Below are 15403 nucleotides of genomic sequence, written 5' to 3'. Positions count from 1 at the left end.
AGCATATTTGAAGTGCATAATATCAGATGGCGATAATTCCAAATTTTTAGAAGGGTGTCTGCCACTCATTATGCCATTGATTGATTTTAAGTATAAGCAGAATAAATTTTATGAATTTTTATCTATAAAATAACTTGCAAATTATCGTAATTTTGACACATTTTATACAAATTTGAACTTTATAGGCTTATAAAAAAAATTTGTATGTAACAATTTCCAATTTTTTTTAGTTTTGATAAGTATAATTTATAATAAACCTTGTATTAAATTTTCAAGAGTTCTTGGACAGCCAAATTTTTTTTATAGATTTTAAAAAGTATTGAAAAAATTTGATTTTTGACTTGCCAAAGTATCATATACATTCACTTTCCTTTCAGAAAAGTTGCTGTTTAAGAAAATTGAAGCATTTTTACTGCCCCAAACGTAACGACAGACACAAAAAAGAAATAAACAAAAAAAAATAAAAAAAATACACATATCATTGTAAAACCAATAGATTCCATCACTCTGTTCAGAATCTAAAATAACAATACAAGTTTAAATGAAAATGCCTACAGGAGTATTAATAAAACGAACCACCTGAATGCAAATAAGTAAAAATAACACTATTGAGTCAACATATATTAATAATTTAGTTATTAAATATTAAATATACTAAATTGAATACGTAATTAAAACAATTAATATAATGGTAAATGTTTATAAAAATACAATTTCATACTAATATATTTCAATTTTTATACTTGAGTTTTAAGGGAATAGACTTTGTGGAATAGTCTTAGAGGATTATAGTGTTTGGTACCAACAATATGTTGGATTTATTGAGTGTCATGATATTTATATTACGTCATAAAACTCCATATTAATATCATCAACAAGTAAATCAAAAACAACATTAAGATATAATTATAACTGTACCCCGCACCATATCACATTTATTTATAAATAAATAAATTATACATTATAAAATTGTTATTATAAAATTATTCATTTTACACATGTATACATAATAATTGTCATAACAAAAAAAAAATGTAAAAAACAATATAATTTTGTACGTATTTTATCACGTTAAATAAACAATAACAACAAAAAACAGAACAACAAGTCAAAAGAATAATACTATCAATACGATTTAGTTTATAATACGGTTATCGAAGTAAAAATTAATTTAATTACAATTAACGAATTATTGATGATCCTAATTTTAATTTGAAAGAATTGATGAGAGCTATTTCTTATGATTTTAATTATTTAATTTCTTTAATTTATTTACAAATAGTTTTAACCCTATTTTTACGCATTTTATGTAGGTATAAAAGTATACATTAAATAAATAAGAAAAAATGTATAAAAAAATTTGCATTTTAAAACTTTTATTTTCTTAAATATTGATTTGCTAAAACCTGTTCTAGTACCTTAAATACACTCCTTTACCGATATCACAGTCAGTCGGTCTCCAAAAACAAATCTGTCTTGGACAGCATACACCGCCTTTTCTTGCAACTTGGTGAGTATAAACTTGAATTATTGTCTACCTTTATATGTTGTTTTGAAGTAATAAATTAATGTTATAAATTACAAGACTGCAAAATTGTTTTTACATTATTTCAACAATCAATATCATAAGTTCTGTTTTTCATTCCAATAACGGTATATTGTTACTTTACCTGACACCTTTTTTTTTTTTTTTTGTAATTTTTTATCTCTCCATGTGTATTTTTATATGTTTAAAACGATGGGGAAATTAAAATTGGCCGGTCAAACTTGGTTCCGAAGTTATAGTAGTTTGAAGTCAGCCATAGTGTAGTAATAAACACATAGTATTCTCAAAGATAGTAATTTTCATCAGTTTTAACATATTCAATTTATGGTTTTACTCAGACTTCTATATAATAACTAATCCACTATAACTACGGTTTGGTAGATTTAACAACGATAAAAGTAAATAACGTTTCTAATATCATTCCTAATTTTTCTATTCGGTTGTGGAATATTGAATCGAGAGTCGACAGTAAAATTGTCGTAGCATATTCAATAGATATATAAAACAATTTTTGTTATCTATGTGCACTGGATAGTAACTGTAATATATTTGTGGTCTGGATATGTGATTTAATCACGCAGCGAGGTTTTAGGTTCACATATAAATAGGATTGCCAACTTTCAAATTGTTAAATATAGGACAATTGTTTCCACATCATATCAGGCGTAGAAAGCAAACTCCTAACATTTTAAAAATTAAAGTTCCGTTTTTCCGGAAAAACAATGCAAACATTTTTAGTTACGATTAGAACAAGGTAACTCCTGCTTCGGACTAGTAGTTATTAACCATTGGACTATGAGGTGAATTTTATTGTGTAGGAATATTATCTCAATTTAAACGTATTTACATAATATTGTTGAAACATCGTAATTTTCAAATTTTTAACTTTTTTTCCGCCAAATTTTTTTCACCATAATTTTTAAAACGTCAAAATAGTTAAGTTTTCGAAAAAAAAATGTAAAAGAAAGGGTGTCCGGTAAAATATCAAAGTTCCCCAACAACTGATCGTCTACGACTCAACAGGTGAAAAATAATATTTACACATATCCAAAGATCACATATAATAACATGGTTATTAAGATAAGCTAAATAAGATATGTAGACTCAGGTGTATTAAAAAAAAATGTAGCCAATATTTAAATTTGTATTCACAATCCTGATGCTAACATAATAATACATCCATTGTAAATATTTGCATATTTTCACAGAAACCATTATTATAATCTTATAGTTTGAAATATTATATATATATATATATATATATATATATAAATTTAATACGTTATTGTAATAAACGCTGTTTATTATGCTACAAACATTTAGTTTTTATTAATCTATTTAGTATTATAAGTGCTTAATTTCAGATAAGCTTTGGTAAATAAAATGTAGCATCGTGAAAGAATACTTAGTATTAACTAACCTAGTAAATAAATATTAGCTAACCTATTTAGGTATCGGTGGATTTTCAAATAAAAATTAAACATAAAAAATTATGCATTTCGCTTATATCTATATTTTCTTTACGAATTCGAGGCTATTTTTGCGAATGTAATTTTAATTTATAAAAAAAATATAAGTAGATGATGATCCAAAATCTTGAATGATCATTGCTTAAAATTTAAAAATTAATAATTGTTCTAGGGTTATTCAAATTTGACATTTTTACCCCTATTTATTACGGTGAAATTTACACGTTATTATAATTTTAATTACTGTTAATTTTCACTTAAATTTGTGTTAGAACTATAACTTATAGCATACAAACCGTAAATAAGGTTTATTTATTTAGTTATTTATTTCGCTACATTAAGTGTTATAGACTACAAAAAAGCAGAACATTTATACTATAGACTAAAATATCGAATAGTTATAAATTGTAATGTAATATAAAATATTGTTCATGTAATAAAAAAATAATTAAAATTCAATCATGTATGAAAATTGTACTAAAATCTACTTCGACTACCCTCCCCAAAAAAAATAAAATAATAACAAGATTCTGGCTACGTGCCTGACTGCAAACAAATATGGTACATTATTTTATAAAATAATAATAATCCAACGTAATCTCAAACACGTAACGTTTCTAACACGAATTGTAGTCGCGGTCGCATTTTTGAAAACACGGATACGCGCGTTTTGAACGACTAGTGTGTAACCACTTTAATATTATACCTGCTTACCGCGGTATCGTAACCGACATTTATTAATTTGGTAGTGGTAGAAATGTTTTTTTCCCCGTCCATGCGTGTTCGTGTAGTGGTAAATTTAACGTTTTAGTTTCGGCGCTTACCTGTGTAGGTATTGTTTAAATATGGATGAAACACTTTAAAAATTGTTACAGGTACGAAGTTTTCCGTATAGTTTCTACTCCTGTCCACCCGTTATTTCTATTTCAATCGGTGAGTTATTATTATTAAATAAAGATATAAATTAATACAAACTTGTCGGAGTACAAAACACGATATTGGTTAGGTACATGTATATGGTTGTAGTTTGCAAGTACGAATTAAGTTAGAATATTTTTATTTTATTATTTTTAATTAGAAACACATTATTTGTAATTTTTTTTCCAGTAAGTGTATGTGCCGACAGATTTTTTTAATATATATATATATGGTTTGAATATTAATTATGAATTTTCTACGCTTCTATTTGGTACTAATGAATTCACCTGTATCGTACACCTAAAATAACATATATTTTCGTGTTCAAATACACTGTGCTCACTTGTAATGAGGTTTAAGTGTTCATCCAAAGTTTCTTACATTTTCCACAATAGAACATGTAGTGTTGATGAATATTATTTTGTTAGTGTGAACTTTGAATAATGAATACGATATTAATTGCGCAGTAAACAGATGTAGATCCAAAACTATTTCTCGGAAAAGGCTTCTTAAATCTTAATAAATAAAGAATTTTTTACTTTCTACCTAGTACTATTTTTAATTTACAAAACTAGTAAAGCTTTTAGGTGATTTACACATTTTTGTAACATGATTGCCATGATTTATGTACTCAATATACTGCCATTAATGTAATTTATTTTTTTTATTCACCGTCTGTTAATGATAGACATATTTTTTCAGAACACTTATACTTTAAATCAAACAATATATAAAATAATATTAGGTACATATATTAAATATAAATAAACAATTTTTTTTTTTTTTGTAATTTGTTTTATGCACTTCACAGAACTCAATTTAAACTGCATTTGGGAATTTTATTTAAAAGTCATAATATAACTGATCTTTTTATTTCTTTTGAAATACTGAAGAACCTTTACAAATTTATAAGGTAACAAAATGTATAAGCTTATTAAAACCTTATATTATTAGAACATTATAAATTTACTTTTATTATTAAATAATTAAAAAAAAATTTGATAAGTTAGCTGATAATGAAAAATATGTAAGAATACCCAAACAAAGTAGCGGAGTATAATTTTTACTGCTAAATTATAATTATGTATAATATTTCAAAATGTACTAAATTTAAATTTAATTATTTTTTACCTATATGAACATATTGGTTGTTTTGTTTGAAATAATTTAAATGTAGAAGATATTAATATGTGTTTTTGATGAAATTAATTTTTATGTAACATTTTTTAGAGAAAAATGGCATGTAACAATGAAGATAAATTAGACATTAATGATGAACTAAGTAAAATACATTTATCTTTATATGAAAATGTTATTGAGCTTTGGAGAATAGAAGAAAAATGTCGCCGTAAGTTTAAAATTTAAAAAGTATTTATTATATTTACTTTTTAAATATTATACTTAAATTAATAATAATAAACCTATCAGATAAGTTGATTTATACTATTTATTTTAATGATTATGATGAAAATATTACTATTTTAACAAAAAAGATACATACATAATTTTATATGTATACATTTTTTCAAATTTATTATATAAATACATACCTAAATATTTAATAATGTACTATAATTATTTAAAAACTAAAATAAAATTCTAGAGTAACATTATAAATGAATAATTATCTAACTTAATTGAAAATCATTTTCAAAATTATGATACTGAAAGTTATAACTGGAAAGTACTCATTAAAATTTGTAACAAATTAGTTTTTATTATTTAATTAAATTATGCTGTAGGTAATTTATTAAAAAAATAATTTTCCTATTCAGCATATTTTGTAATTATCAATCAATATTTTAATCATTAATTTAGTGAACAAAATTTAGCTCATGGCATTATAACTTCCTATTTATATGTATAATACTATAAATTGTTATGAGCTATTTCATATTATTAATTTATTGTATTTAAAACAATAATTTAAAATATATAAATTGTCACTTGATTATCATTGTATTTATTAGTTAAATTAAAAAACATTGAAGAGATTAATAATTCTACTGCACTTATAACTGAAGAAAATGAAGGACAGGAGAAACAATTAATTGATATAAAAGCAAAAATGAAGGAAGTTAGAGACGAAATATTGAGGTTTGTATATATATTAAATTTTGGACTGTTTATATTGAATTTCTTTATAAATATAAATAACTGTTGTATTATTTTTTTTTAGAGTTAAATCCTTGATACCAAAACTATTAACTTTAAGCTAATAGCTTATATTGCATTACCAAAATAAATTAAACTAAAGTGTACAATTTAATATATTTTATAAACAATAAAAAAATGTTGGTGGTGTCTCTGTTGGAGCTTTAGTGAGGTGTGAAGATCTAGAAGCAAGAATGTCTGTCCTTTGGGTATCTCTTCATTCTGTGATATTGTGTTTTGTTAAAGTTGGATAACTACATGTTTGATATGTTTTTGGTGACTTTTTTTTGTATGAGATAAGCCTTTATAAAGTATGTATGATCTATTCTGAGATGATGTAGTACAATTTCTCCTTTTCTTTTGAGAGACTTAGGAATATTTTTTTTCTGTTGTTCATTTAATTAAATTATATTTAGTGTTCATTTTTAACAATTAATTTTGCATTTATATTTAAATCGATTCTAGGTAATTTTGTTCTAAAGTTTCTAAGGTCTATCTGTGTTCAGAGGTGTTGTTGATGTGGGTCGTTTGCATTTTCTTTGGCAAGTATGTCCACTCTTTCATTATTAGTTATTCCTCAATACCCAGGTATCCACGAAAATTTTATATTATTGTTAAATTTATAAAATTATTGGCAATAACATTATCGTTATTGTAATGATTATTAAAGTTTAATATAATACTCGTGTAGTCTATGAAAATTATGTTATTTTTTAGTTTTTGCAGGTTAGAGGTTATTATATACGATAGGGCTTTGTACACAATAAGTTTCTCTGCTGTGTATATGCTACAATAATTCGATAACATCTTCGAAACCTTGGTTTACTTGATTAACCATCACAATACATATGTATTTGTCTGTTTTTGAGGTGTGTATATATATATATATATACATATGTGTGTGTGTGTGTGTACAGTGGCGTAGTTATAGGGGGGGAGTATAAGAGGTTTCTACCCCTTCCAGATTTTTTTTTAATTATTATTTATTCATATTTACATATTATAGTAAAATTATATTTTCATTTTACCAATATTAGTTATATAAAAAATTGCGTAGGTAACAAAATACTTTTCATTAAATACGGGACATAATAATAATACTGTTTTCAATGTAATATTATTATATAGTACCTCGTATTAAGATATACTAAGAATATTATGAATTGACTCTTAAACACACACGCACCCTCTCCCCCAAAAAAAAAATTGTATCTATACCACTATATATATATATATATATATATATATGAATGTGGTCTTAAAATTTATCTATTACTTCATTGTATACATTTTTTTATGTATAAATTGTAGTTTAATTTTTGTTGTAATGCTCGATTGACTAATCAAATTGGTATTTTGTTGTAGCCCATGGTAAATTTATTTATACATCCTTAGTCATTATGTTATTTATTTCTGCTATGAGTTCTCATTCTTTCTTTTTAATTCTTATGTACATCGATTGTTTTAATTTTATGTTGTTATTATATGTATTTTTATATTGAACCTTGAAAATTGTAAAAAATTGTAGTAGTTTTTTTTTTGGGTTGGTCATTTTTTGTGCTGACCATGTTTTTTTTTTGTCGAAGATTAGGCCTAATATTTTTATGTGCTTTGTGTAGGAAATTATTGTGTTGTTCATTTTTATCATTAGATTTTATTAATTATTTTTTGTGGTAATAATATGAACTAGAATTTCTTGGGTAAAAATTTGTAGTATTTTTCATATAGTATATAATGTTTTTAATGATTATACTATTATAAAAATTATTTTGCTGGTATTGTTTTTCAACTTAACCAAAATAGATTTATTATATTTTTTGCAGAATATATTTATTAATTTATTTTATTTCTTTAAAGCTTTATTTTATTTTGTCTCAATTTTAAAATATTTGTATTAAAATGTAAAATATATAAAAAAAATTGTAATATATACTTTATTTTATTTTTTAGTATGGAAAACGTTATATTCTGTCTTTATGAAACCTTAGCTTATCTGGAAGTACAACAGAAAGAAAAAGAGTTTTCAGTTTTTAAATCTAAAAGTGAAAATGAATTACAGTTATTTATAAGAATGGAATTATGGCAAAAAGAAGAGGTTAGAAAATAATTTTATTTATTATCAATTATGATACTGAAAATATTTAGCATATACAAATATTAAGGTTAAGATCAATTTATTAAATAGAGACATTATTGTGTTGAAAATGTAAATTATAATTATTGTTATTATAATTTTCTATAAGTACATAATTTAATATCTATAAACCTGATTCATTGATAAATTGACAAATTATATATAAAAACATTTATTTAATTGGAAGTATTTTAATATAACTAATTACTTAGGAAAGGCTAAATAACATACCTGAAATAAAAACTTTAAAAATTGCTGATTTGGAATTAAAAAACACAAAATCAGAATATGAAAATTTGTTAATAGATCAAGAAAATTTAGTAAAACAAATTTCGATAGCTGAAAAAGAAAATAGTAAGATTTTAAGATTTATAAATAAAAAAATTGTAGTTAATTAAATACAAATATTTATAAGCTTCTTTTTTTTTTTTTAATTGATTTAATCTACCTGTTTTAATGAAAATACTTAAGTTAAGTATTATATTCTAAAATTAACTATGCTGTTCCAATAAAAATGTTTACATTACAAATTTCAGGTAAGAAGCTCAATGATGTTATTGTAAGATTTGCAAAAATTTTTATAGAAATGTATTCTATTAATGAAAGAGAAAAACAGTGTAGGATTAAATTAAGGTAAATTATTAGGTACTTAAGATTTTAGGTAAAAGATAATTTTTTTACCTATGATAAATATTTTATTTGTTTTATTTAATCTACCTAGGATATTTAATATATATATATATATAAATATATTTTTTTAGAAAGCTCGATGCAGAATATCAGGAAAAATTTAATATGAAAAATGCATTACTTGAATCACAAAAAAATGTAAAACTTTAATATATATATATATATATATACATATATATATTTCTACTTATATAACAATTTGAACTAAATTATTTGTGCTAAAATTATTGTCTTGTACTTGCAGAAAATTAATAAAGTTTCATTTTGGACACATTCTCTTTTTCCTTTTGATTCAAAACATAATTTATTAAATTCCAATAATAATAGTCAAGATTTTCCTTACCAACATCAATTTGATGGGAAACATTCAAAATTATGCAATGAACCAAAACAAATTGAATGTTCTGAAAAATCTTCACTCACAATTAATGGTATTTTAAATAATAAAACATAAATACTAAACTCATAAGAACAATTTGACTATCAAAATTAAATTTATATACACTTTTCAGACTTAATAAGTCATTCGGAAATGAATGGAAATATTGATCAATGTTCGAAAAATGTTGTAGTAGACCTAGGAGAAAAATGTGTTGATGATAATAATAAAAAACTTGATATTCTTGATGTTGTAACTAATAAACGTAAACCTATTAAAGAACAATTAGATTTTGAATTTAAAAAACCCTATAATCCATTTCATGGAATAAATTATGGAAGTACCAATTCAAATATTTCAAAAGTTCAACCAAATTCAACAAATAAGGTATTTAAATTTTAATTTGTAAAATAATTTAGTTCAAAAAGCACTAAAGAATAGTAATGCTTAATTATAAGTAAAAAAATATTTGATTTAATTTTTGCTTTTAATACGTTGACAGACACAACTGCTACAGTTATACAGCATTTATAACATCAATTGTAATTTTGATGTCTCTTTTGTATCTTATAATCTATTGGTCCAAATTAAAAATAGATTAAAGGTTTTTAATAATATTTGGTGTTTTAATAAATATTTATAAAATACAAATAATTTGTAATGATTATTTTAAAAAATTAAAAAGTTGTTAATTTATAATATACTTTTTCCAAAAAAATTAATAGAAATTAAAAGTTTATGCTATTTTAAAAAATGATTTATGTAATAACTTATATTTTTATCATATATTTTCCAATAATTAGGTATCATTATGTATTTAAATATTTGTGTTCAAGTGATTTATAATATTTTTATTGAATATTCATAAGGAAAATAATTTGATTGAAAATCAAGAAAAAGTTGAATCATTAAAATCTCCAGTCAAAACTATTCAAGATAATCTTAATGATAACAAACAATTACATTTAATGTACTCTATGAAATCTGCGAAGCAATCGGATTCAATAAATCTTAATTCTGATAAAATTATAATGTTTGATGATATATTATTACAACTAGAAAGTACATCTAATGAAGAAAACAAAACATCAGGTTTACATGATTGTTTTATTTTTTATTATTAAATTAAATTTTAATTTTAATTTAGTTTTAATTTTAATTTTCCTAAAAAATATTTAGTTATAATAGGTTGGTAATTAGTGGTTTAAAATGTCTTTCATATTTTTATTTGAATTAAGAAATTGTTTAAATATATTCTATATGTTTGATCTATGTCTTTTTTTTAGTATTATTGATTTAAATTTTTGAAATAAATACTTATTAGTTTAACTTATTGAAGATAAACATTATCTATAAGTTTCTTTTTTTACATTCAATGTATTAGAAATAACTTTAAACACATAAAATAAGTGAAGCATTCAGTGATTTTTAGAAAAATAAAATAGTTTAAATATATCTGTAATAATTTATTCAATTAGCACTATTGTTCATTAAATTACTATTATATTAATATTTGTGTGTATTATATAGGTTTATATTGGAATAATTGTAATGTACCGGTATCTGAAAACAGTGGAAATTATAGTTTTTGTGTATGTAAAATAAATATTTCCCTAGATTTAAGCTTGATAATGAAATAACAAATTTAATATCTTTTAAGGGATCAGATTTGTCTGAATTATTTGGAAATGTATATGACTTCAGTCAATTTGCAGAAATGAAATTGAATTTTATGAACAGTTTAGATAGTAAGTTATTTATATTGCAAAATTTATAAAAAAAAAAACTAAAATATAAATCATAATTTATTTTTAGGTGATTCAAATACACCAAATGACACTGATTTCCAAAAATTGAAAAATAATATTACCCAAAAATCTATAGGTCAGTTGAGTTAAATATTATTTTATAAATAATGATGGTTTTTTTTTTTTTATTATTATTTGATAACATTTATTTTATTTAAAAATGATTTTTAATATAATTTTCTAAATTATTAATTATCAAACATTTTTAGCTTAAATACATTTTTGGGAGTATTTAAAAAAAGAATAATAATTAGGTAAATCCATTTTTCATATTTCAACTATAATTAAATAACTTTATTTTCATAATTCAATGATGAAAAAAGTCATAAGTCATAAACAATATGCTGTTGAATAATTATTTTTATACTTATTCAATGACAATATTAATCTTTATCTTTTCAGCCTGGATGCCAAATCTTATTCCATTAATAAATACTATAAATATTATATTGTACATAGTATATATTGTTATGTACTATAGTATTTGTAATTGATACTTATTCTAATAAAATTTTAATATTTTTTTTATTATTAATAATCTTTATTTAAAAATAAAAATCTAAAAAGCTTATGGTTTTGATAACAATCTTACACATTTTCAGATGTCATGTTTCATAATCATGAAAATGAATCATTTAAGAAAATAAATAATGAGAACTGTATGTCTATGAATACATCAACAGCAAATGAATCAAATGATTTGATTCAATCTACAAAACTAAATTTTGAGTCAACTGAATCATTTATGTTTAATTTTAATTAATTTTTTTTCCATAGAAATCAACCTGTTTTTTATTTAATTAAAAATAGTTTTTCAACATTGTTTTTTTTATTCTTAAATTATTTATTTAATGTAACTAAATTAAGTAAAAGTTTTCATGTATAATTTTGTAAATGAGTAAGTTAATTTAATTTAAGTTACATGACTTAAATTATTTTATTGTTAAGTAAATATTTTTACCATTGACAATTTCTGTGATTAGTTTTAATTCTTAGAAAATAAGTCTTATGCTATCCATTTGATGAATAAAAAAATTATACATATTAAATATTATATATTTTCCAAAGTTTTATGTTGGTTAAGGAATTCAACCAAAAATTTGAATCTTGAGAAAATAAATCAAGCCTTTCAATTGTTTAACTTTTAAAATGAATAAAATAACAAATGTCAGAAGTAAATAACATAATTTATAATTTCTATAAATGTTTAGTATATTAATACAATATGAATAGAGTTAGCCATTTATAGAATAATATTCAGTTTATGTTTCTATTACGTTAGAGAACCCCCATTAAAAATATGTAATTTAATTATTATTTCTTGACAAATTCCTATTAGTATTTAATTTTCTTGCTAAATTTTAAATATTTTTGGTTGAGAGTAAATATATATTTTTGTTAAATACAAATAAATTATGCAATACTTGTATTTTTATAAATACTTTAATTATTTGAATTTAATTTGTACACAATTTTATCACTTAAAACCAGGGTTGAAACGTATAATATCGTATAGTGTAAAACACATATTAAATGTATGTAAAAAACAAGTATTTTTATACGTTTTATTCTGTATAAAAATAAAATCCCTTATGAATAAAAATGCATTTATAATTTAAACACTATAATACAAGGAAATTTAAATTATAAATAAACAATTGTGGTGCTATTAATCTATTGTTAATAATTATCATTATTTTATCACGGACCTATTTATAATAAATTTATTGTACTTGTGATATTTATAACACTTAATATTTTATATTAATAGATTATAAGTAAGCTTAGGGACTTCTAGCATTTGCATACTTTTTTAATTATTGTTAAATATAGCTGAGTGCGAAATAAATTCGTTTCTCGGTGCCATGATATCAGATCTAAAATTTGAATGTGCATATTTTTGCATGTTTGATAGATTTTGCAGGAGAGTGCATATTTTAAAGTTTTTATGCTTATTTTGCATATTTTGACAAATTTTTCAAATTTAAAATTAAAAACTATAGTTACATATAACTATGTATACATATTTTAACCGCTCGAAAAAAAAAATGTACTAAGAGGATTTAATACTTCCAGTAATATGATATCTGCAAACTACCTCTCATATTTCGTTATAATTTTGTGTAATTATAAATAATACTATGAACCCGTTTCGACATTATAACTCGCTGGATATCAACCGGATGTCGATATAGAATAATAGATATTTTGTTTAGTGTTCAGTTCAGTCTATTATTATCCGTCGTTTTTGCGTCTCGCAACCATGCAACGTCGAATCATAAGTAAAATGTCGTACGCCTATATTTTATAACGTGTAATACCAAAAGTACAACAGTCTACGAGTAGCCGACTAGAAAGTTTTGTTTCGGAGTTTAAAGATAAATTTACATCCGATGGACACGTTTTATTTTGTGTACTATGTGGTCATTTTTTTTTTTTTTTTTTTTTTTTTAATGCGTATTAATGCATATTATAATGATTTTAGAAGCATATTTGTGTATTTTTTAGAGCATTAATCCCTAAGCCTAATTATAAGCGAAAAATGAAAGTTTATATATATATAGTATTTATAATCAATGGTGTAACATATAAAACTTTTATACACGTATATTACAAACCCTGGTTAAAACTGATTTTATGTATATTGTAAAATATTACTTAATAAAATTAAAACATTATAATTTAAATGTGATCTCCAATAAATTTAAATCTGCATATAATTACAATATTGGAATTACAATAACTACTTAATGATATTTACAAGAATACAGTTGTTCATGATCATGAAAATCACGAGGAATATCTTATTTTCGTTTAAACTAATTATACTTTCGATAGCATTTGATTTGAAAGCAATAGATTTAAAATTACAATATGGGTACTATGCAAATTTATAGGTGGTATGGGTCTACTACTGTCATAAGCTAAAGCTTAAAATTAATGTACACCAAAAATCTATTAACCGTTTAGTAATTTCCAAATAACATTAGAAACCCACTATGGATTCATTCGTTGATTTTTTAATATATTTTATTTAAAATCAGTGATTCGATTGTGTCATCATTGTGTCACTTTATTATATTACGTCTTGTTGTTTACAAATTATTGAGTCTATAATTCTTCCGTCAACTATTTGTTTTTTTTTTTTTATTTTATTATCCTGTTTACAAAATGCAATTATTCGTACAATGTATTTGTGACATGTCTTGATATTTTTAGGAAATACAATTGTAAATTTACAAATTGTTTTCATCCAAAATACTTTTAGGCGTTGCCATCTACTGGAACAAACTTAAAAATGTGGTCCGATAACAGCGTTTTATTTGTTATTCGCTAGAGCGGGTGCCAGCTAGTTTCGCGTGCCGGGTCGGACTGATAATTATAATAACAACTATTTTGTAACCGTCGGACGAGAATCGTAGTTACACTACAACTGTTTGCCCGACACAGTGTTAGTGTTTGTTCATTCGTGTATTTTATAGTATTTATAAACACAGTGTGTATTTTATTTTTACGATTTATACAATAAACGATGTCTCATCGCCGCGAGTGCTGAAAGCTTCGACTAATGTCAACGTTCAGCGCTCAACCTGTTTAGGATGTTGCGGATCAGGGATTCGGTAAAAGAACAGATTGTACAAATTGTATTCACATCATGTCCGACACGGTATCTATCATCCACGTGCCAGTATATCTCATCGAAAAGGGTTTCCCCCCCAACTGCTAATCGTCAAAATACTGCATTTGAATTGTATGTCGAAAAAAAAAAAATTCCGAATTCACCTCTTAGAGAGGTATGATGCAGGGGGGATGCGCCCCCCAAGCCCGTACCGTATTTATAAAAAAATTTATATTGTTAACAAAAAAAAAGCTTATTATATATAATGTGAACTATTATACGACACGCACAAGTATTTAGATAGAGCCAAGAGGTATGACGGTGTATACGATGTACCTGCTATCTATACTATGAAAAACCAATACGGCAATAAATGAACTATATTAATATGAAGTATACTATGTTATGATACTATGATATTATTATTTTATAATGTTTAAAACATGAATTGCGAAGCACACATTTCTGTACGGACTAAATTGTTGTTTTCTTTTTGTGGTAAGATTTTGTAAAATTATGAGTATAACTTGCCCTTGCCCCCCCCCTAACCAAGGCTCTGGAGCCGCCCCTGGTCTCGTGTTGGCGATCATCATTGATGTATAATTTTGTTAGCAGCATTTCGAAATAATTCTACAGATAATTTGTCAAACCATGTTCTGAGATTGGCTAGGCAGGATGTTCTTCTG

The 15403-nt window shown here is 23.5% G+C and overlaps 1 protein-coding gene across 2 annotated transcripts; it reads left to right on the top strand.

Moving 5' to 3' along the window:
* Positions 1–3813: 3813 nt before the first annotated feature.
* LOC112692120 lies at positions 3814–11879 on the top strand. 2 transcript variants are annotated; one of them, XM_025566682.1, is made up of 9 exons: positions 3814–3948; positions 5164–5281; positions 5904–6030; positions 8038–8182; positions 10160–10382; positions 10821–10882; positions 10951–11038; positions 11106–11174; positions 11701–11879. In XM_025566682.1, the coding sequence occupies exons 1-9, from the start codon at positions 3865–3867 to the stop codon at positions 11859–11861; spliced, it is 1077 nt and encodes a 358-aa protein (XP_025422467.1). In that variant the 5' UTR covers positions 3814–3864; the 3' UTR covers positions 11862–11879. The 2 variants fall into 2 exon arrangements, with proteins under 2 accessions (XP_025422467.1, XP_025422468.1); XM_025566683.1 differs by lacking the exons at positions 3814–3948; positions 5164–5281; positions 5904–6030; positions 8038–8182 and adding exons at positions 9016–9049; positions 9156–9342; positions 9424–9677.
* The last annotated feature ends 3524 nt before the right edge of the window (positions 11880–15403 follow it).

This window comes from Sipha flava, unplaced genomic scaffold, assembly GCF_003268045.1.
Source record: "Sipha flava isolate LNK unplaced genomic scaffold, YSA_version1 70_pilon_pilon, whole genome shotgun sequence".
NCBI classification, from domain to species: domain Eukaryota; kingdom Metazoa; phylum Arthropoda; class Insecta; order Hemiptera; family Aphididae; genus Sipha; species Sipha flava.
Note: the sequence above shows the minus strand (reverse complement) of the source record. Positions and strands in the feature narration are given on the sequence as shown.